The sequence below is a fragment of the Moschus berezovskii genome, chromosome 1 (assembly GCF_049115385.1).
Source record: "Moschus berezovskii isolate FMDL1 chromosome 1, NW_MosBer_1.0, whole genome shotgun sequence".
Classification (NCBI taxonomy): domain Eukaryota; kingdom Metazoa; phylum Chordata; class Mammalia; order Artiodactyla; family Moschidae; genus Moschus; species Moschus berezovskii.
The window spans coordinates 10,535,667-10,557,539 of record NC_142460.1 but is presented as its reverse complement, the minus strand read 5'-3'; the positions used below and the strand labels follow the sequence as shown (position 1 = coordinate 10,557,539).

At 51.9% G+C, this 21,873-nt stretch overlaps 1 protein-coding gene and 1 long non-coding RNA gene across 3 annotated transcripts in view; one reads left to right on the top strand and one right to left on the bottom strand.

Annotated features, from left to right (window-relative positions):
• The first annotated feature begins 661 nt into the window (after positions 1-661).
• The window catches only part of COLQ (collagen like tail subunit of asymmetric acetylcholinesterase), a 63,578-nt gene continuing 42,366 nt past the window's right edge, over positions 662-21,873 (top strand). The window contains exon 1 of the mRNA XM_055416670.2: positions 662-986. Within this exon, the coding sequence (XP_055272645.2) occupies positions 881-986 (106 nt within the window). The 5' untranslated portion in view covers positions 662-880. The remainder of the gene's footprint in view (positions 987-21,873) is intronic.
• On the bottom strand, positions 6,631-10,036 carry LOC129549445 (uncharacterized). 2 transcript variants are annotated; one of them, XR_008684568.2, is made up of 4 exons: positions 9,917-10,021; positions 8,839-9,040; positions 7,215-7,361; positions 6,631-6,919 (listed from the first exon to the last, which is right to left on the bottom strand). It is a non-coding gene; the product is annotated as an uncharacterized LOC129549445 (long non-coding RNA). The 2 variants fall into 2 exon arrangements; XR_016037093.1 differs by lacking the exon at positions 8,839-9,040 and having other exon boundaries at positions 9,917-10,036.

The window sequence follows — 21,873 nt, the reverse complement described above, 5'->3', positions numbered from 1 at the left end:
GTCTCCATAAGCTCATGAGAGGACTCACTGAAGGGTGCGATATTTTACTTGAAGAATTTTGTCTAGCCAAAAGTCAGTGATGCTATTTCCCTAACGCAGTATGACCAATAATCATTTGCTTTATAATCCTGACTTCATTTTTCACTCATTGCTTTGCATAGATAAAAGCTTACAAATTATTTTAAAAAAGAAGGGGGGGTTAGAAATAGTAGAGAGAAAATAAGCACTTTTAATGGAGAAAGAAAGCTGTTTTGGAAAACATAAATTCACCACTACCACCCCCCCACCCCCCACTTTTTATTGGGTGATTAAGGAAAAAAAATCCAGGGTCAACATAACATTTGTCCCCCAGTGGGTCAAAGTGTCACAGGCTGACAGCAGAAGGCTTTGTCTCCATGGAATTCACCTTGAATCCTGAGAGTCTGAGTTGACTCTGGGATCTGCAGAGCACCTTGCTTGGGAGGGGGCAGGTGCTGGTGGATGATCAATCAAGAAGTCTGTCTGTCCTTGAGGACTGCTTCTAGGGGACATTTGAGATTTCACTGCCCCCCTTTTTTTTTAAAGTCACTTCTTCAGTGGCCTCTTTCTTCAGTCTACAGAAAAGAATATTCAGAGATCTTAATTTTAACATGGCCATTTGATCCCGGGTTAAGATAAATATAACCCTGTGTAGTACGGAGGTTTAGTGGGAAATGGTTGGCATTCTTTCTTGGTAAAGGCATGGGGAAAGGAGAGAGGGGAGGGAAAGACGTGCAGAGAGAGAGAGGCAGAGAGAGAGCGGCAGAGAGAGGCCGACCGCGAGAGGAGGACGAGGCAGAGATAAGCCAGGCTCCCCGCAGCCCTGCCTTGAGAACTTGACACTTTCCAGACCGCAGCCAGCATGCTTGTCCTGCATCCAGTGCCTCTGGGAATTTATCTTCAGCTTTTCTTCCGCTTCATCGTGTCTCAGCCCACTTTCCTCACCAGCGTGCTCCCGATTTCAGCAGGTAAAGCTGGACCACAACCGTGCCGTCTCCCCTCCGTCGTCAGCTGGCCGGCCGGGGAAGGGAGGAGGCCTGGCCGCAGCGCCTCGGGCTGGAGGGGGGCTGGCTGGGAGCGGCCTGGGGTCGCGGCTGGCTGTCCCCAGCAGCTGCTCAGAGCCGGGACCCGTGGACAGACTGCTTCACTTGCTGCAGGATGGCGTTTCGGTCGGGAATTGTGGGGAGCGCCACAGAGACAGACGTGCAAGTGAGGGCAGTGCGTCCAGACGTTGCCATCAATGCACCCCTGACCCCATCCCTGGGGTGAGGGCCGCTCGGCCCACAGGGGTCCGCTGCACTGCAGGCTGGCCTGCCATGAGGGGCATCCCGCTGGTTCTCTTGGGGGTCTCGGGGCCCCTGCAGCCTTGGGACCAGGTCTCCCGTCTCTCCAGCACTGTCTCCTTTCCCGTCGAACTTTCTGCCTGAAGGGGGCTTCTCGGGGAGAGGGGGACGGGGCCGCAGAGTGGACGCCCCCCCCCCCAGCCCAGCGACCTCCCCTGAGGGCTCCAGGCCAGTGCCCTTGTCCTGCCCGACCCCGGACAGGGGAAGTATTGGGTTACTGGCTGGCCTCTGTCAACCTTTCCGAGGAAACTCAGATGTTTCCTGAGGGCTTGGGGGGGCAGGGGTGCAGACAGACCCCAGGCTTGGCAGCCTGGACCCTCACCGTCCTCCTCAGCTCACCTCAGTCACCCTTGACTCTTTACAGAGAGAGCGGTTTCCGTCAAGCCCTCCAACATGAGTGTCAGAATTGCCCTGTCCCTCGCTTGGCTGGACGCAGGCTCCCGGGAGGCAGGACATGGCTTCCTCCCAGTGCCCAGCCCCATCCATTCATAACAACGCTCCGCTGACATCTGAGCCGCCAGCGTTTGTGGGCCCCTAGGGAAGGGCTCAGAGAAGGGCGTGGGGCGAATTATAAACACGGGGAGAGCTGGAGGAGGGGACGGGAGCTGGTGGAGAATGTTGGGGGGCAGGAAACGCGGATGGTCGGGCTGCCACAGGCATGTCTTCACCCCCTCCCCCCATTCAAGCGGAGCGCGCCAGGCTCCTGGGAGTGAGAAGCTCTTTACTCCCCAGCTCAGGAGCGAAGCCCGATGGTTCCTTTGGTCTGTTGGGTGGTTCCCAACCCAGCTTGACTCCTTTGAGAATCTGCTGAAGTCTCGGGACTCTAGGAAACTCAGTCTTGTGGTTCCAGCGCCGATCTGGGGTGGGGGTGGGGGGCTCTCTGGCTTCCGGGAGGTGGTTGGCAGTAGACTGTGAGCACCAGGTGGGCAGGCACTACACAGTCTTGGCCACTATTCCTAATTCCCCAGGGAAACAGCAGGGAGGTGTGCAATAAATATTTGGTGACTGGATGAGTCAACGAGGGAGTGAAAACTCTTCTCATCTGTAGGCTGGAGTCTGCCTTCCTTTCGCACGACTTAATCTAGAGGCAGCCAAAGTGGCTAACAAGTTCTGAGAGCTGGAGAGAAGAGCGCCTTGGGATTTTTGAACTCCTGGCCCTCACGGCTCAGACGTCTCTTAGGTGAGACCTGGTACAGACTGTAACAGTGTCCAGGGTAACAGTGGAAGAGATAGGAACTGAGACACGAACGAGGAGACCGCATTCAGAGGTGTGGGTGGGGTTAAGGAAGCCCAGAAGGCAGGCTGAGAAATTAGCAACCCCAGAAACCTTTCCCACCTTGTGCTTGAGGGAGAAGTGGGGAACTGGATCCCAGGAGAGTTGGGACTTGGAGGAGTTGCTGAGCAGGAGCCTTTGTTAAAGAGGGACCCAAGGCAGACAGCACCCCAGACCCCTCCACCCACTCCTCCACCCAACCTACGGCAGTGCCTCCCATGGGCCAAGCCCAACTGGAAGCCGTGGCAAGGGAGCCCCTGATGCCTCGTGGGGTCAGCCCTGGTTGAGTGAAGAACTGGGAACTAAGAAGAGTTAGCCTACCCAGACAGAAGCCCTTCATCATGAGCTGCTAAATCCAGATCTTCTGGTGGGTCATGTGGTCTCTGGACATTTCGTAAAAAGATGGGGGTTGCTCTAGGGGGAGTCACTGAGGTGTCAGCTCAACGGAGCAAAAAACATCTGCTTCCTCGCATGGAGTCACTCTGCCTTGTCCATGTCGTCAGGTCCCCAGATAAACTCACGCCCTGAAATGGGAACTTGTTCCTTAAACACAGGAGAACTTCAACTTTTTGAAAACAATTTTCCAGCAAAATGATGTGAAACAGTCTGTATCCAGAAGCTCACTCTTCTGAAGAAGCCCGGCCCTGTGCACACAGTGAGAAGTGCCACCAGGAAGCCCTTTCACTCCACCCGTCGTAGCTCAGGGAGTGCCTGCTGTGTGCCAGGCCCTGTGCTCAGTGCCGCGTGGGGCACAAGACGAGCTGGACTGGGGAGAGACGGGCCGAGATGGAGGAAGCCTGGTCCTTTCCTTCACTCTCCTCAGGAAAGACTGGCCTCCAGCACCACCAGACACAGCACAGCACACTGAAGCAGATGGTCAGGGCCTGGCAGCCCAACCACCAGGTCCCCGAGATGCCCAGCAAGGGAGCAAAGGACATCCAAGAGGCCACAACCGATGACAGCAGTTCCAGCACTGTAGCACCTGTGCTGGATACCCAGAAAACGAGCGCAGGCCCTCACTGCAAGCCTGGGAGCGCTTAGAAGGGCGTCATCCCCGCAGGCTGGGAGAGCAGGCTCCTTGGGGTGGTGAGTTAGCTGAGCACCGTAGACTAGGGTCTACTGGGGCTGCTGCTTTAAACAGACACAGTGACAACACAAACAGACAGCTGACACAACTGATCACCAGAGAAAGGGTAAAGAACCCAGGCAATAATTCTTTGATCAAAAAGGTCAGCAGGCTGGAATTATTTCTAGAGCCTCTGTTCTGCCTTTGTTGTCTGCAAAGGCGCCATCGACGTGTAGCTCGTCGATGGTCGGGCTGCCACAGGTGCGTGTCCTCACTAGGTCATTCATCTAGTGAATGAGAATGACTTAGTGACGACAGAATTGTGTTCACTTTATTTTGCTTAAGAAGGCAGAGATGTGTCAGGTATATTAATTTCTATTGAACATGGCCCTAAAATAGAAAAGTAAAATAGAAAGTGTCAGAAGCCCTAACTTTTGGTGTATTATTTCAACGCTTGCCGGACGATAAACCACCATAACGCTCAGTGGCTGAGCAATAGTTGTTTATCGTTGAAGCTCACGTGTTTGTGGGTCAGCTAAGGGTCAGTTGATCTGGCTTGGGTCTGGCGGGCCTGGCTGGAATCACGGTGGTCTCTGTACTCACTCAGCTCAAGCATCCATCCATAGACATGACTCCATCGTTGTACAGTTTCTAGAATGTGGTGGCACAGACCCAAGGTTGATGATATTTATAGGAGGACAGGCCTGCCACACACTTCAATCTCTGCAACTCTCACAGCACCTGGGATGGGTGTGGTCTCATTCCTGCTTTTCAGCAGGAGCAATGAAGGCTCAGAGAGGTTAAGTGACCCACCCAAGACAGCACAGCTGGTTGGGAGAGCGGAGACTGGAACCTACCCACTGACTCTAATTCCAGGGCTCTTACCAGCATAGACCAAATCTGCTGTGGCCACAGATAAACAACAATTCTAGCTTTTAAAGTCCTATCTATACCCCAGCCTCCAAAAATCCAGTTACGGGTCTGTATTCTCCATACTTTCCTGCCTTCTCCTCAGGATGTCAGTGCCTTTAGCAAAAGACTGACATGATGACTTCATACTAAAGTGTGAATGACTTGCCAGGGAACAGGTTTATCTTCTTTAGAGGTATCTGTGTCCTGTGTGTGTGTGCTAAGTCACTTCAGTCATGTCCAACTATTTTCGACCTATGGACTGTAGCCCACCATGCTTCTCTGTCCATGGGATTCTCCAGGCAAGAACACTGGAGTGGGTTGCCATGCCCTCCTCCAGAGAATTTCCCTGACTGAGGGATTGAATTCACGTCTATCTTCTGCATTGGGAGGAGGGTTCTTTACCACTAGCATCCCCTGGGAAGCCCTTTTGTGCTATAAGAGGAGTTAAAGCTCTAAGCCAAAGTGTGCTTTGGTCAGGTGGGCATCAACCAGGGCATGTGGGGGATGAGGCTTCCTGGAGCCAGGGCATCAGCATTTCACAGACATTCTCTCCAGGGTGTGAATCAGGCGGCTCTGCCCAGAGACACACGTGGCTTCCCTTCTGCATCACAGGATTTCTCAAGCAGGCAGGAGCTCACCAGGTGATGCTTGGGTCTAGGGTTCAGGACGAGATGGAGAGGAGAAGGCCCACACCCAGTCCTGGAGAGGAGGTCACGGGGACACTTGTGAGTTCTGTCTGGCTGCCTCAGTCTTCTCCTGTGGGTGCTGGGACCGGACCAGGGCAGGCATTCATAGCCTATAGGACTGGTGGCCAGCCCTGCACCCCCCTGCCTGGAAGCCAGCCAGGCCACCGCTCGGGACCGATCGTGTTCTTGGCAGTAGATTACGGGCCATTTATTTGTGTCTGATGCTGGTCGACTGTTGTTTAATGTTCTGTAATGTACTTCCCAGCCATCTCCTCCGATTTAGCTCCCCATATTTCCTCTGGATAATATAATCAGAGAGGCTTCTTAAATTAGAGGGCCCTCCAGGGGTCCCAGCTTGCCCACTTCGCCCCACCCCAAGCCTCCTAATGAAGCAGTAGGTGCCTCTCAGCTCAGAGAGAAGTGGGAGTGAAAGATGACGACTTCCTCTCCAGGTTAGCTGGGTCAAGCCGGACACTGTCATTCACCCTACCCAAGTCTGCTTTCCTCAGACCCACGCGCATGCATGCATGCTAAGTCACTTCAGTCGTGTCCAACTCTTTGTGACCCCATAGACTGTAGCCCACCAGGCTCCTCTGTCCATGGGAGTGTCCAGGCAAGAATACCGGAGAGGGTTGCCATGCCGGCCCAGGGATGGAACCCAGTCTCCTGCATTTCCTGCACTGGCAGGCTGGTCCTTTACCAATAGCACCACCTGGGAAGTCCCCTCAGACCCACAACCATACAAAAACATCACAGCTCCAGGAAGAAGAGCAATCCCTGTGACATCCATGAGTCACCACGTAGGCAGGTGACCAGTATTCCTGAAATGCGGTTCACGTGGTAACTGCTGCTCGCTCTCATTGCTCTTCTCACTGGTACCAAGCGCCCCAGACTTTCAGTGCACTTGCCCTTCACAGTTGTCCCTCCTGCTGGGATGGGGGGTCTTGGGTTTGAATCCTGTGTGACTGTTGGACGTTCACATAATTGTGCTGTGAGCCCCGATTTCCTCATCTGTAAAGTGGGCACGATAATCTCACAGGATTGCAATAAGACAACAAATTTAAATATGTTCATTCAATAAACACTAATTAAGCCCCAACTCTGTACCTGGAGCTGGGATGCAGCAATGAGCAGAAAAATACTTTCTGCCCATGGAATTCCTGCTGTCATCCTGAGAAAACTAGTCTCCTGGGCCCAAGGGGTGAATGAAAGACCCCTGCAGCAAACCAGCTGCCTGAGGACCACATCCAGTCTTCATGTGGCGCTGTACCCAGCCTTCATGTTGCAATACCAAAAAAAAAAAGATAAAAATTTTTTAGTTGCCTTGTTTGCTAACATTTAAAAATCAAGTTATTTAACAATTATTTTTAATTGTTTCTTTTTTAAAAGTAATTTTGTTATATATTCTTGGCTGTGCTGGGTCTTCATTGCTGCATGTGGGCTTCTCTCTAGCTCAGCGCGAGGGTTTATCATCGCGGTGGCTTCCTTGTTGCTGAGCACAGGCTCTAGGGTGCGAGAGCTTCAGAGGTTGCGGCACGTGGGCTCCACAGTTGTGGCACACGGGCTTAGTTGCTTCATGGCGTGTGGCATCTTCCTGGATCAGGAATCGAACCCATGTCTCCTGCACTGACAGGAAGGAGATTCTTTACCACTGAAGCCACCAGTTCAGTTTAGTTGCTCAGTCATGTCCAACTCTTTGTGACCCCATGGATTGCAGCACGTCAGGCCTCCCTATCCATCAACAACTCCGGAGGCCCCTAAAAGTGTATTTCTGATGTCTCTTAAAAACCAAAACACCTCTTGGAAACCAGGGCAGCCTGGCTGTCCTGACCCACATCCTGAAACCGAAACAACTATCGGCTCTTGCGTCCCCACCATACGCTCCCATCTCACGACTGGGCTGCCTTCCTCCTTACCTCCGCCTGTCTGGCCCCATCCCGCTGATTTGGACTTTGCTCCCTCCTTCTTTATCTGTCCTGGCATTTTTCCAGAAGTCCCAACTCTGCAAAGCTGTTTGAAACTTGACGTCCTGGATCAGTGGTTCCCAAACTGCAGCACTGGTTCTGAGAGAGACATGAGACTCACCTGGGATGGATGACAGGTACCCAGTGTCCTGGCCAAACAGACCAATCGCATCAGACTCTCTGGGGTATAAGATGTCTAAGATCGGGCATGGACAGTGCATGCTGAGTGCTCCAGGTGATGCTAATGTCTGGCCATGGTTAACCATTACAGCCAGCACCAGAGTCACAGGGGAGGTTTGTTAAGCCAGGCTGCTGGGCCCACCCCCGGACTTCCTGATGCAGGGGCCTGCAGTGGGACCCTGGGGTTTGCGGTTCTAATGAGATGCCAGGTGCTGCTAATCCTGCTGGCCCCTGGGCCATGCTTCGAGGACCACTCCCGTTGGCCTCTGAGTTCCTACATTTGCTTCCTACGGCCACTCCCTGGTCGCACGGCCTCCCTCCTCTGTGCCACTCTTCCTCGCCCTCTCTCTTATCAGGACACTTGTGACTACATCTACGGCCCGCTCAAGGAGTCTCCCTATCCTAAATTTCTTAGTTTAATCCCACCTGCAAAGTTCCTTTTGTCATATAAGGTAACCTTTACAGGTTCCGAGAATTAGAGTCTGGACCTCTTTGGGGACCAGTAATCGGTTTTTCTCCCACAGTTGCCTTTTCGACAGGGAAAAGGGTCTTCCGAGGACTTTAAGGACATCAGGATCAGAGGCACATGGATACTGTCGTCATTTGGATCCCTCTCAGAGAGTAAAGCGTCTGCCTGCAGTGCAGGAGACCAGGGTTCGATCCCTGGGTCAGGAAGATCCCCTGAAGAAGGAAATGGCAATCCACTCCAGTACTCTTGCCTGGAGAATTTCATGAATGGAGAAGCCTGACAGGCTATGGTCCATGGGGTCGCCAAGAGTCAGACACGACTAACTGACTTCACTTTCACTTCTAGAGCTGACCCTGAGACAAGGATCTGGGTGCAAGTGGTGTGTTTGGGGGGGTGATCCCAGCAGGGCACTGGGAATACAGACAGGGAAGGGAAGGCAGTCAGTGCCTGGGGAGGTCACGAGCAGATTCTGGCTGGGGGCAGCTGGGGCTCAGACTTCCTGGGACCTCAGGGAGACAGGGGACTGGATGCTCACCCACCAGCTCCTGGGGATGTGCTTCGCAGGTGACATCCACGGCTGGAGAAGCCCTCCGGCATAGGCCCAGGAGCTTGTGGCAAGAGCTGGAAGCCCACAGGCCTGGTGACTGCCGAGGGCTATGGCAGTGGACTCATTAATGCAGCAGTTGTGGTGCTGCTGGCCCTCGTGCAGTTGCCTGCCCGCCCACCCCTCTGGACAACAGCAGTTATGGCTCAGCACCTACTGCTGCAATACCAGTGCTGGGGTCCAGCTGCCAAGGGAGTCCCATTAACACCAATAAAGCTACCTTGCCTAGAGTACTACTTATGTGCTAGACTCTTTAGTTACCTGACTTCTGACTGCAAGTTCACAAGACATTAGTAACCCCATGTTACCAAAAGAGGAACTACCACTCTGAGGTTGCACGGGGCCGGGGCCAGGGCCAGATTTCCAAATCAGGACTGTCTGGGCAGAACGTTGCAGAGGCAGAAGGGCCCGTCGATTAGGAGTGGGGCATCTGGTGTCATGCTGCTTAGGTTCAAATCCTGTGTCTTCCTTAGCTTCGTGATGTTGAGCAGACCAATCGTCTTCTATGTGCCTCAGTGTCCCTCACTGTAAAATGGGGCTCAGGGTAGGATTTCACTCACAGAGCAGCTGTGAAGTGGGCTAATTACAAACACAAAGAACTTTAAAAAGCGCCTGGTGTGTGATGTGTCAGCCTTTCTCTCATTATTTCCAGAATCTCACAGCGACTCTACACACACCAGGAGGTCATGATTGTGTCAAAAGGCAGAAGTCCGAAATACAATACAGACGATAACTTTCTGCTTAAACTACCCAGTGGGTTAAGGCCACGCAAGAGGCTCAGCATTTAGCTGTTTTTATATTTGTGAACCAGTCCCTAAAGCAGGGACCCACTGACCAGGGAAGGAGGCTCTTCTCCTGATGACCAGCTTTAAAAATACACCTGGCCCTATTCCATCTCCCCGCAGGGTGTGTTAGACTCCACTCAAGCCCGCACTTAGGTCTCCAGGGCAACCAGCACAAGCGGGAGCCGTGTGCTGGGAGGTGAGACAGCTGAAGGAGGGCCTGGTGGCTGCTGAAGGATTTGCCCACGAACCAGATCTGAAAACAGAAAGAAAAGAAGGGACTGTGAATGGGACTGGGACAGGCTCTTCCCCTCCCGGGCCTCCCCAGGTATCCTGCCGCCGCTCACCTGGCCTTCTTGGTGTCTTTCTGAGAAGCCTGGAGAAAGCCCTGGAGCTTTCCTGCCGCACGGTAGTTCTGTCTGGGGAGGCACGCTCCAGGAAGGACCTTCGGGGTCTCAGACCTGGCATGCCAGTCTCAGCGAACCGGAGGGTAGGGGGTGTGGCGATGATGGCCGTCCTACCTTAAGAGGCCTACCTGCCAGACTGGGGCTTTCCAACCTTACCGTAACTCGGGGCTGAACTTGTCCCCTCTGTGAGGGGCCTGTAGGCGTGTCCTTACCGTTGACAGTTGAAACCAGGTTGCCCTCTGCGCCCAAACAGAACTGGCTCATTCTCCGAGTTCCTCTTCGTTGGGGTGGACCTCACAGGGTGACCCCCTCAAAAGGCCTCCAGATTCTCTGCGGTCATCCGGGAACCAGGTTCTCCGCTGTTGAGGTTAATGTGCAGGATGTGTGTGTGTGGTGGAGCGGGCGGTTCCGAGGGAAGACAGCCTCCTGTCTGACCTCCTGAGAGCTGAGCGGGGCCCAGGGAAGGTCAACGGGGGGACGAGCGTCTTGAGGGAAGGCCGTGGGCCCCGTTGTCACTCCTCCACAACCCGCCTCCGCCCGTGACGTAAGCCGCAGAGGCTGTCGGGGGGCGCTCCCCACGCCCCGCCCGTGACGTGAGCCCTGGGAGGCCGTGGGCCTGGGCGTCGCTCCCCCACGCCCCGCCTCCGCCCGTGACGTAAGCCGCAGAGGCTGTCGGGGGGCGCTCCCCACGCCCCGCCTCCGCCCGGGAAGTGAGCCCCGGGAGGCCCAGAGGCTGTCGGGAAGACGTAGGTCCTGGAGGCTTTTTCCTCAGAGCATCTGAGTAACCGATTTCTTTTCCTTTTTTTAATTATGGGAGTTGACTGCCCTGCCTTCACCTTCTCTGTCGCATAGAACCCCTGCCTGACCAGCTTGGGACCTGCAGCTCAGCTTCTCTTGTCCAGGCCCAGCTAAAAGGTGGCGGCAGGGGGAGAGTTAGCCATCAGCCCGTTTACACTCGGGTTCCCCTGAGAGGTGCTGCGGCGACGCGCCGAGGCCCTGAGGTCAAACTCGGGGAACCCGGGTTCTCTCTCTGACCTGCCGCCACCTCTGAGACACGTGTCCTCTGGGACCAGTCATCTGCTCTGCGTGAGATTCAGTGTCCTCAACTGTAAAACGAAAGAGTGGACCAGATTCCAGGGATCCTTCTTGCCGTAGACTGACTCTGACTCTGTGGCTCACAAGTCACTTGGTGATTTACAGAATTAGCTCCTCCACAAAGAAGGGGTCTTGGCCCATGTTTCTCTTCAGAGCTTTGGCACCTGAGAGCTCACTCTTGGCACGAAAAGCCTTGGGGGTCCATGTACAGACAGCTCTGGTCTTGAATGACAGCTTCGTGACCCCAGTAGCTAAATGATCTTGGCCGAGTGGTCTCGGTTTGATTTTGGGAACACCTCAGTTTGCACCTCTGTAAAATGGGATTAATAAGAGTAACTGCTTCTGGTCTCTGGGCTTGAAGCTGCTCTGAGACCCTTTTTGTGTTTAGAAGAGACCATTCTCCTTACTTCCCAGAGAAGAAATGCCTCTCTCTGAAGCAGGGTTTCCCAACCTCGGCACTGTGATATTTTGAAATAAATATGTGCTGTGGGAGGTTTTCCTTGAAGGGTACTTAACAGTGTGGTGGCTGAAAAGCATCCCTGAACATTCATATCCATCTGGAACCTCAGAATGTGACTTTGTTTGATTGTTTGAAACACACATCTTTGCAGATGCAATTAGTCACAGATCTTGAGATGAAGTCATCTTGGATTTAGGGTTGACCTTGAATCAAATGACTGGTGTCCTTGTACAAAGAGGAGAAGCCACACTAGACCCAGGGAAGAAGGCCACGTGATGATGGAGGAAGAGACTGGAATAGTAAAGCTAAGGACAGGGAATGCCAAGGATTGCTGGGAGCCATCAGACGCTAGGAAAGTGTCTTCCCTAGAACCTTCAGAAGGAGTATGGCCTTGGCAACACCTTGATTTTGGACTTCTAGCTTTCAAAATTTAGAGACAACACATTTCTGTTGTCTTAAGCCATTTTTTTGTGGCAATTTGTCATGGCAACCTTGGGAAACTAATCAAGCACTGTCTCTGGCTTCTGCCCTCTAGAAGTCAAGAGTACCTTTCTCAGTTATAACAAAAATGTCTCCAGATGTTACAGAAGGTCGCTGGGAGAGGGGCAAAATAGCTCCACCAACCCTTTGCCCTTCATTGAGAAGCACAGCTACAGCTCTACTGCGAAAAAATGATGAGAGGAACGGAGCAGAATGGGAGGAACCTGTGTTTTCATTTCAACCCCACTCAGAACAGCTTTTTGACCTTGGGAAAGTTCCTAAACATCTCTGAGCCTCAGTGTCCGCATGAGTAAAACAGGGGTTAAAAAGGTACTTGGGGGACCTCCCTGGTGGTCCAGGGACTAGTTTTCATTTTGTTCATTTTTCAAAGAATTTTCTTCCTGCTTTATCATTGTGATCTCTGCTTTATTTGATGTCCCTTCTCTTGGGAATTCCCTGGAGATTCAGTGGTTAGGGCTCCACATTTCTATTGCAGGGGGCACAGGTTTGATCCCTGGTCAGAGAACTAACATCCCACATGCTGTGCGGTGCTGCAACAACAAAAAAGGTACTTGGATCTCTTAGAGCCATCACGATGAAGCAATGACGGAGTATGCTGAGCGTACATAGAACTGTGTCCAGCCCATAGCAAACACACAGTAAACAGTAACTGAAAAATGAGGGGGAAAAAAGAGTACCTGCCTGATCAGATGGCAGAGTAGTAGGTACAGAGCTTTGCACTGCGCCTGGAACTTAGTTATATATGTGTGTATGAATGTGAAAGTCGCTCAGTCATGCAACCCCATCAACAGTAGCCTGCCAGGCTCCCCCGTCCATGGGATTTTCCAGGCAAGAATGCTGGAGTGGGTTGTCATTTCCTTCTCCAGGGGGAACATAGTTAAGCTCTCAGTTACTGGTTGCAACCGTTACTCCAGATGGCGGTGAGAGAGTTGAAATCCAGGCCACTAGCCTCCTCCTGAGTTGCTTCTTTTCTGCTCTGTTCCCACCTGCTCTTATTGGTGGCAAGATGGATTTGCTCCTGGCACTGGAGTCCAGCCTCAGCATTCAGTCTCCATCAGACCCTGGGGTGAGCAGGGACCGTCACAAGAGTGTGGGCTATGGAACCGGACCTTGGCTGTCAGAGCCTCAGTTTCCCTCACCTGGAAATAGGGGGCGTAGCAGAGGGTAGTTCACGGGGTTGCAATGAGGGTCAAAGGAAGAAACATGGGAGGGAGTGACCTGGAAACACAGCCACAGCGAGGGCAAGGCCTTAGCTACTGAGTCCTGGGCTGATGGGCAAAGCTGTGAGTAAGGAAGCTCTCAGTTCCCTAGACTGGGTGAGCACGCTAGGGACCCCCAGGAAACTGCAGGCCCAGGGGGACCCCCCCTTTAGGAGTTGTGTGACCCCACGTAGTCCCTAGCTGGTAGACAAGTCGCTTCCCATATTCAGTTCATCCGAGTCAGGAGAACTGGGCCCTCTGTCCACACAGCACCTGGAATGACAGTCTTGTCCCGTTCCAAATGGGCAGCGGTACCAAATCACCAACCAGGCCTGCCAGCATGGGACCTCCGGGGAAATCAGAGACAGGTTATTAAACATGAAAATTTCAAATGGAATGCCAGTAAATGTGGGCTGACTTGCCAAAGATGCTTGGCTTCGGGGCCACATACCCATCTGCGGCCAGTTACTGTTTTTTTCCTATATGAGGCAAGAAAATCCATTTGAATGGATTCAGATCATTGTCATCATCGTTATTATAGCATCTGTCTCTAAATTAAATTGTGATTGTTACTTGATACATACAGATTTTGATACACTTCCCATCAATCAAATGACCAACTTTTATTGTAACTCCTCCTATATGTGGGCTTCCCTGATAGCTCAGTTGGTAAAGCTGCCTGTAATACAGGAGACCCTGGTTCGATTCCTGGGTCAGGAAGATCTGCTGGAGAAGGGATAGGCTACTCACTCCAGTATTCTTAGGCTTCCCTTGTGGCTCAGTTGGTAAAGAATCCGCCTGCAATGCGGGAGAGCTGGGTTCGATCCCTGGGTTGGGAAGATCCCCTGGAGAAGGGCTAGACTGCCCACTCCAGTATTCTGGCCAGGAGAATTCCATGGACTGTATAGTCATGGGGTCGCAAAGAGTCGGACACGACTGCAGTGCGTCATGCATACTTAACAGTATACTTAACTGTTACACTGAACAAGAAAATTCACGAGACAGACTAACACGAGAAGCCCATAGTCTGTCTGTGACAGTAACACAAGTGAAATAACCAGTGAGAAGTGAGCGGATCACCGTGGTAGGATCCAGGGTGCAAACAGGTGGTTGGCATTTGAATGAACAGAGCAGTGAAGGGAAGGATGCAGCTGATCTGGGTTCCAGTCCTGGGCCAGCCATGCATGTTCCCAGGTGGTGTGACAGCTGACGTCTGTGGGCTACCTTCAGTAAGGAAGGGTTTTGTTTCCTGCATTAGGTCACAGATAAAATGTCTCCAGGAAAGCAAGCAAACAAACTTACATCTAACACCAGAATAAATCACAAATGAATTAAGATTGATAACATAAGATATGAAATCATAAAGTTATTAGGTGAAGACTTGGGAGATTTGGGGAAGGACCTATAATGAGGAGAACCCAGGAGCCATAAAAAAGGCTTCTGCAATCAATTATACTACATAAAAAGAAAAAAGTTATGTATTAGAACAACAATTAAAAAAGCAGTATCAAAAGACCAAAACAAACTGGAGGAAATATTTGCAAGTTGTATCATAAAGTGCTGCTGCTAAGTCTCTTCAGTCATGTCCAACTCTGGGCTACCCCATATACGGCAGCCCACCAGGCTTCCCCGTCCCTGGGATTCTCCAGGCAAGAACACTGGAGTGGGCTGCCATTTCCTTCTCCAGTGATGAAAGTGAAAAGTGAAATTGAAGTCACTTAGTCATGTCCGCGGAGAAGGCAATGGCAAGCCACTCCAGTACTATTGCCTAGAAAATCCCATGGATGGAGGAGCCTGGTGGGCTGCAGTCCATGGGGTCGCTAAGGGTCGGACACGACTGAGCGACTTCACTTTCACTTTTCACTTTCACACATTGGAGAAGGAAATGGCAACCCACTCCTGTGTTCTTGCCTGGAGAATCCCAGGGACAGGGGAGCCTGGTGGGCTTCCGTCTATGGGGTCACACAGAGTCGGACACGACTGAAGTGACTTAGCAGCAGCAGTTATGTCCGACTCGTCACAACCCCATGGACTACAGCCTACCAGGCTCCTCTGTCCATGGGATTTTCCAGGCAAGAGTAATGGAGTGGGTTGCCATTGCCTTCTCCGATCATGAAGTGCTACTTTTTTTATATATTCAAAAAAATTATAACAGAAGGCCACCAAGCTAATGGAAAAATGGAATAAATACATATGGCTCTGAAACATGTGAACGTATCCCCAGCCCCATTCAGTTTAAGAGACGTGCTAATTATAATCACACCGAAGTGTCATTTTTCACCGGTCAGATGGATGACATTCAAAGGTCTGACATCATGTGTGTTGGTGAGGGTGTGTGGAACAGATATCCTCATTCTCTGCTTGTGGGATGGAATGTGGCTAGATGAGGACTTTGTGGCAATCAATTAGGCATCGTGTGTGAGAACTACAAATGCGCACGCTCTTTGGCTCAGCAATTCTATTTTAGAAATTCATCAAATGGACACGCTTACCAATGATACAAAGATGCATGCAGAAGATTTGTTTTATTTATTTTGGCCGTGCTGGGTCTTCGTTGTTGCCTGAGGGCTTTCTCTTACGTAAAGCAGAGGCTACTCTAGTTTCAGTGCACGGGCTTCTCATTGCAACGGCTTCTCTTGTTGCAGAGCACAGGCGCTAGGCACACCGGCTTCAGTGGTTGCAGCTCTCGAGCTTGGGGTCAGTCGTTGTGGCACAGTGGCTTAGCTGCTCCAGGGCATGTGGAATCTTCCTGGGCCAGGGATCAAACCCATGTCCCTTGTATTGGCAGGCAGTCTCATCCGTTGTACCACCAGGGAAATTCAGAAGGTTATTTCATTGGATCATTGTTTGTATGAGCAAATGTTTCCAAATCACCCAAATGCACGATGGTATGGGGCAGGGTGAACAAACTATGGTTCTTCCAAATGAAGGACTATTCCAAAGCCATAGAAAGGAATATGGATGCATTTTGTATGGTACAGTAGTACGGAATATACTATTAGAAATAACTGTGAAGAAACTGCTGCTAAGTCGCTTCAGTCGTGTCCTACTCTGTGCAGCCCACCAGGCTCCGCCGTCCCTGGGTTTCTCCAGGCAAGAACACTGGAGTGGGTTGCCATTTCCTTCCCCAATGCATGAAAAGTGAAAAATGAAAGTGAAGCCACTCCGTCGTGTCCAACTCAGCGACCCCATGGACTGAGAAAGTTGAAAAAAATAAAAGAAACTGAGATAGAATCAGAAATATAGTATGATGTTACAAGTAACCCTTTGAGTAAGAGGGGGAAACACTATACCTTTCCTCCACTGTGCATAAAATATTCATGGGAAAGCACACAGCAGACTAACTGAAAGCAAACAATTGCAGCTGAGGCAGGGCAGGAGAGTTTCCAAGTGGAGCCGCTTACGCTTTCTGAATTTTGAGTCACATGAATGTCTTACCTATTCTAAACAATTCAAGAAAATCCCACATGCGCATACAAAAGCGAACCTCTCACCTGGAGCACTGCCGCCGCTGCTGCTGCTAAGTCGCTCCAGTCGTGTCCGACTCTGTGCGGCCGCATAGACGGCAGCCCACCAGGCTCCCCCGTCCCTGGGATTCTCCAGGCAAGAACACTGGAGCGGGTTGCCATTTCCTTCTCCAGTGCATGAAAGGGAAAAGTGAAAGTGAAGTCGCTCAGTTGTGTCCAACTCTTAGCGACCCCATGGACTGCAGCCCACCAGGCTCCTCTGTCCATGGGATTTTCCAGGCAAGAGTACTGGAGTGAGGTGCCATTGCCTTCTCCCACCTGGAGCACAGGAGGGGGTTTTTCTGTCTTTAAAACTCTGCTAGAGGGACTTCTTGTCAGTGCAGTGGTCGAGAATCCACCATCCAAGGCAGGATTTGATCTCTGGTCAGGGAACTAGATCCTACATGCCTTGAGGCCAAAAAAAGAAAAAGGAAACATTAAACAGAAACAATATTGTAACAAATTCAATAAAGACTTTTTAAAATGGTGCTCATTAAAAGGAAAAAACTTTAATTAAAAAAATCTGTTAAACACAAATTGAGGTCTCAGGGAATTTCCAGAATGATAGAACCACGTAACTATAGTGCTGCTTATAAGATTCTTTCTTCTAGCTTGTTCAGTTGAGAAGCGCTATTGTTCAACTGAGTTCAAGCAGGTCAAGCCGAGGTCCCCTACGTTCTGGAATCCAGGGATTTCAGTGACTCATGAGACCAATGGGTAGAAACGTTCCCTGTAACAGTGGGTAACCGGCGGGCCACCAGTGGGCAGCCAGGGCTCCCAGGGTCCCTGGTTCCCTCCTCCCCACCTGCTGTGGACCCTTAGGTAACAATTCCTGGAAGCAGTGGCGGAGGGATGGGGGTTCTAGGGAAAGGGCTGTGTGAGCCACGTGATTTTGAATCATAAATGTCCATAGAGCTAAAATGTCTCTGTGGATGAATGAAGGTGTGGAAACATAGCTGGTGGAAACATAGGGTCTTTCCACTGAGCCCCAGTTGCCGGTGCAAATTGGAAACAACCCAGCCTTTGGGCCCGATGTGACTGGAGGGTTTCGCCTGTGACCTGTGGCCACATCTCCCAAATCACTCTAGAAACTTGGCCTCCCTGTCAAGCCAAAGCAGGAGATTGAATAGGACTTGCTGATTTATCCTGGCCACTCTAATCAAATTCAGAGCCAAGGCACAGCCCGCCTTGGGGAGGTTTCTGGATGTTCCCTTGCCTCCTAATAACGTTGCCTCCTCCTTCCTCTCTATTTACCACATGCCATTTGGTCAAATTAAACCTTAAACTCGGAAAAAGCAGATGCCTCCCTTTAGATAAGATCCAGAGAAGTCCCCTTGAGGGGGATGGGAAGAGAGATCGGTGTGTCTCCTCAAACCTCTGCACAACCACAGCCGTGGCTTCTGATGTAAGACTTACTACAAAACAGTGAGCACCATGAGGTGACTTTCCCTCGTCCTTGTAAGTTGGCCAGTCTTATGTGGGTGGGGCGCAGAAGAGGATGGTCATCTCACGTCCTTCCTGAGGACCAGTTACTTGCTCGAGGTCTCCTGGTGAATGACTCGGGGCTCTTCCAGGCGACACTGGTGCCTAGCTAGCTCCACCTGCAGCTCCTGAGCACCCAGATGTTTGCCAGCAAGGGCACTGGATGGCCCACTCCGCTCCTAACCCTGTAGAGGTGTCTTTGTATTTTAAAAATTTTATTGTAGAAAATCCACAACATTCAAACAAAAGTGGAAAGAACTGTCCAGAGAACACCAGGATGCCTGCTCTCGTGGGCTGACTTGCGTCTCGTACTCCCCTGAGACGTGTATGTTGGAGTCCCACCCCTTCTTCCCTCAGCATGTGACTGTATTTGGAGTGATTACGGTTACTTTACAATTCTCTGAGTGACTCAGAGGAGTGATTAAGGTTAAGCAAGGGCATACGCGTGGCTCTGGTCCTCTCTGACTGGTGTCCTTTTAAGAAGAGATCTGGACAGACACACAGACACCAGGGATGTTTGAAAAGGAGAAGAAGGCCCCATGAGAACACAGAGCGAGGTAGCTGTCTGCAAGCCAAGGGGAGAAAGCTCAGGAGAAACCAAACCTTCTGCCACCTTCGTCTTGGCTGCCTAGCTTCCCAGAGTGTGAAAAGTGATGACCTGTTGTCTCAGCCACTCAGTTACTCTGCTACGGCCGCCCTAGTGAACAAATACGCCCACCACACAGATTCTGCAGTTGTTATCCTTTTGCTGTATTTACTTATCCTCTGTTTATCCGTCTTTTTTTTTTTTTTTTTTTTGGTGAATTTCAAAATGCGCTGCAGATCCCTCGCCCACTTTGAAGAGTGAACTATTCTGCAGAGAAGGCAAATGCACACGTGACTGCGCCCTCTCTGCGGCTGGGATAGTCAGGGAGGCAACTGACTGGTGAATTGCCTGCTCGTGTGCATTTACCAATCAGGAAACGAGAACCTGAAGATGAGCGATCGTGAGAGACCAGGGACTGCGTGTGAATGCCCCCAGGCCCGCCTGGCTGGGACACACTGCATTTTTCTGAGTCTCCCTGCTGTTCCTCCCCTGCACGTGAGGGTGTGGAGTGGGGTTAGCACTTCATGCTGGTCACCAAACGTCCAGAAGTCTCCAGGGTCAGGCATCTGGATTCAACCGATGTCTTCAAGATCAGGCCACCTACCGACTGGCTGTGTGTGTCCTCAGGTGCCTCCTTAGGTCTTGAGGCTCGTCTGGAGATGAGGCTGATGGTACGGGTACACATAGCATGTGTGGGGACCAGGGAAGGGAGCTGCAGAGTCACAAATGTTCCCCTGGTTGGCGCCTCGCCCCAATTTGGGGTAGTGATATATGCTTGACAAGTGACAGCATTTCAGTGACTTTGCCTAGTGAAAATTTATTTCCTGCTTGTCCAAGAGCCTGGAGGCTCTGGTCAGAGGCGGCCGGCCTCCTCGCTGTCATTCAGGGATGCAAACACTTTCTTTGCTGGCTCTCGCATCACCAGAGCCATAGCGGGAAGAGTCACCTGGCCACTTGCCCCTCACTGAAGGGGCACTGGGTGTTGCCGCTGCTTCTCAGGGACAGCTCTGTCCCATGGAAGGGGAAGCTCACCTCCTGGGGAAGTATCAGCCTTCTCTGCCCCAACTCGGAGGAGGTCCTGGGATGTCAAGTCAGCAGCTGGGGGTTGAGAGCCCACCCCCATGGAAGGGCCAGGTCAGGGTGGAGGGGGAGCCGCCTGCACCGCGAGAGCAGAGAGGAGCTGGAGAGGTTAGGGTGGTCTGGCAGGGAGCCGCCCCCGGGGCTGGGGACCACCCCCAGGAGGCCACCTTCTCCCAGGGCCGCATGAGAGTCCTGTTGAACTCTGACCACCGCCCCCCAACCTTCTCTTCTGGCTGGATCAAGTGACCCGGCTCCTCCTTTGTAAATCGGAGATGATTGTCTCCTGGGGACTCAGTGTCATAAAGTGTGGGACGTGCTAACTACTCTGGTGTTGTCACTGTTCTGTGAGGAGATCTTGTTAAACGAGGCCCAGCAGGCATCAGCCGAGATGCTGCTCCCTCCTCCCATCTCAGGGAGGCCCTCTTTCCTCAGAGTCCTTCTTAACACAGAGTTCCAGGAAATCGGCAACAGCCATTGGAGCTAGCAGAGGAGATGAAAGCCCTTTGCCCTCCAGAGGCCAGGCTGTGGGCATGTTTGTCTCTCCATCCTGGTGGCACAGCAAGGGCTTGGCACACAGTAGTGTGTTAGACACTCAGTCGTGCCCAACTCTGTGTGACCCCACGGACTGTGGCCCTCCAGGTTCCTCTGTCTATGGGGTTTTCCAGGCCAGAATACTGGAGTGGGCTGCCAGGCCCTTCTCCAGGGGATCTTTCCGACCCAGGGATCAAAGCCAGGTCTCCTATATGGCAGAGTCTTTACCATTTGAGCCACCAGTGAAGCCCAAGAGAGGAGAGAGTGGGCTCAATTCTGAATTAAACAGGGATTGTTTAATGTGATGATTTGTAGTCGAAGAGCAGGTTGGGAGGTTCTTATGTGGAAAATTACCGAGAGATCCCAAGGGTAGGGGGATCCGGCTAAAGCCACTTAAGAGGATTCTTGCCGAAGGCAGGCCACATGATGAGATGTCAAGGGTATGGGGAGGGGGATGAGGAATTTGATCAGATGTCAAGGGTGAGAAAATGTCAAGGGTGGGGAGTCTCTCAAAACTGACTGAGAGGATTCTTGCGCAAATGGGATTAAGCAGGCTGACAAGGAAGCCCAGGGTGGGGGCCCGGTTCAGAGCCTGACCGAAGTTTGGTCAAGGTGAGTGTGTCAGGTGGTGAGAAGGGAGAACCCAGGCCCTCCGGCCTCTTCTGGGAGCCTGCGTCCTCGGGAAGGGCGCCGAGTTAGCCAGGCTGCACAGTCTCTCTGGGCAGCAAGGGTGGGAGCCACGAGGGTGTGGGGGACGGGGGAGACTCAAAGCAGACCCCGCTTTGGTGGGCTCAGCAGGAAGCAGGCCTGTGCGTGCAGCAGTGGGGACAGGCGCACTGGCCTGGTGCCCGGGGCGGCAGTTTTCCAGAAGGGTCTTCTGGCCCGGCTGATCAATCCCAGAGCTGAAATTGAGACAAAAGACTGTGAGGATGACACCTGCTGACCCCAGCTGCAGGATGGCCCTGCAAACTTTTATTGTGAATTAGATTTTGCAGCAGCTCTGCTGGATGAGCTGCACCACTGGCCGCCTGCCTAGACGGCAAGAACTGCTTTCCAGGGGAGAGGAGAGGAATGTGGCCCTCCACCCTGGCCCCGGGCCCTCATGGAGGGCCGTTGTGTCTTGGGAGTTGCCTCCCCTGGGAGAAGCTGGGGCTGGAATGGGCTTAGAGCACCTCTGGTCCAATGCTCCTGAAACGGTTGAACAGACTGGGACTCAAACCCATGGGCCAGGACTCAAACCCGGCCAGAACCCACACTGTCTTCCAGCTGAGATTGCATACCTGGTTTCAGCATGTAATGAAGCTCAGGTTCTTTCTCATTGAAGAAAGAATTCAATGATAAACAAAGTGATTGGTAAGAAGTAGAACTATTTAGAGAGAAACATGCTCCACGGCATGGGCCAACCCATAGAAAAAAAGTGGCTCAAAATATGACACAGTTTTCATGGGCTGGGTAATTTCATAGGCTACTGAGTGGGAGGATTATTCCACCTATTTCAGGGGAGGGTGAGGATTTCCAGGAATTGGGCCACCACCCACTTTTTGGTCTTTGGTGGTTGGCCTCAGAAATGTCTTGGTGCCTCTAGGTGAGTCACTTAGCTTGCAGATACGTTACAATGAGCGTGTACTGAGGCTCAAGTCTACTGGAAGTCAAATCTGCCATCCCGGACCCATTTGGTTTTTTTTTTTTAATTTATTTTATTGGAGGCAAATTACCTTACATTAATATA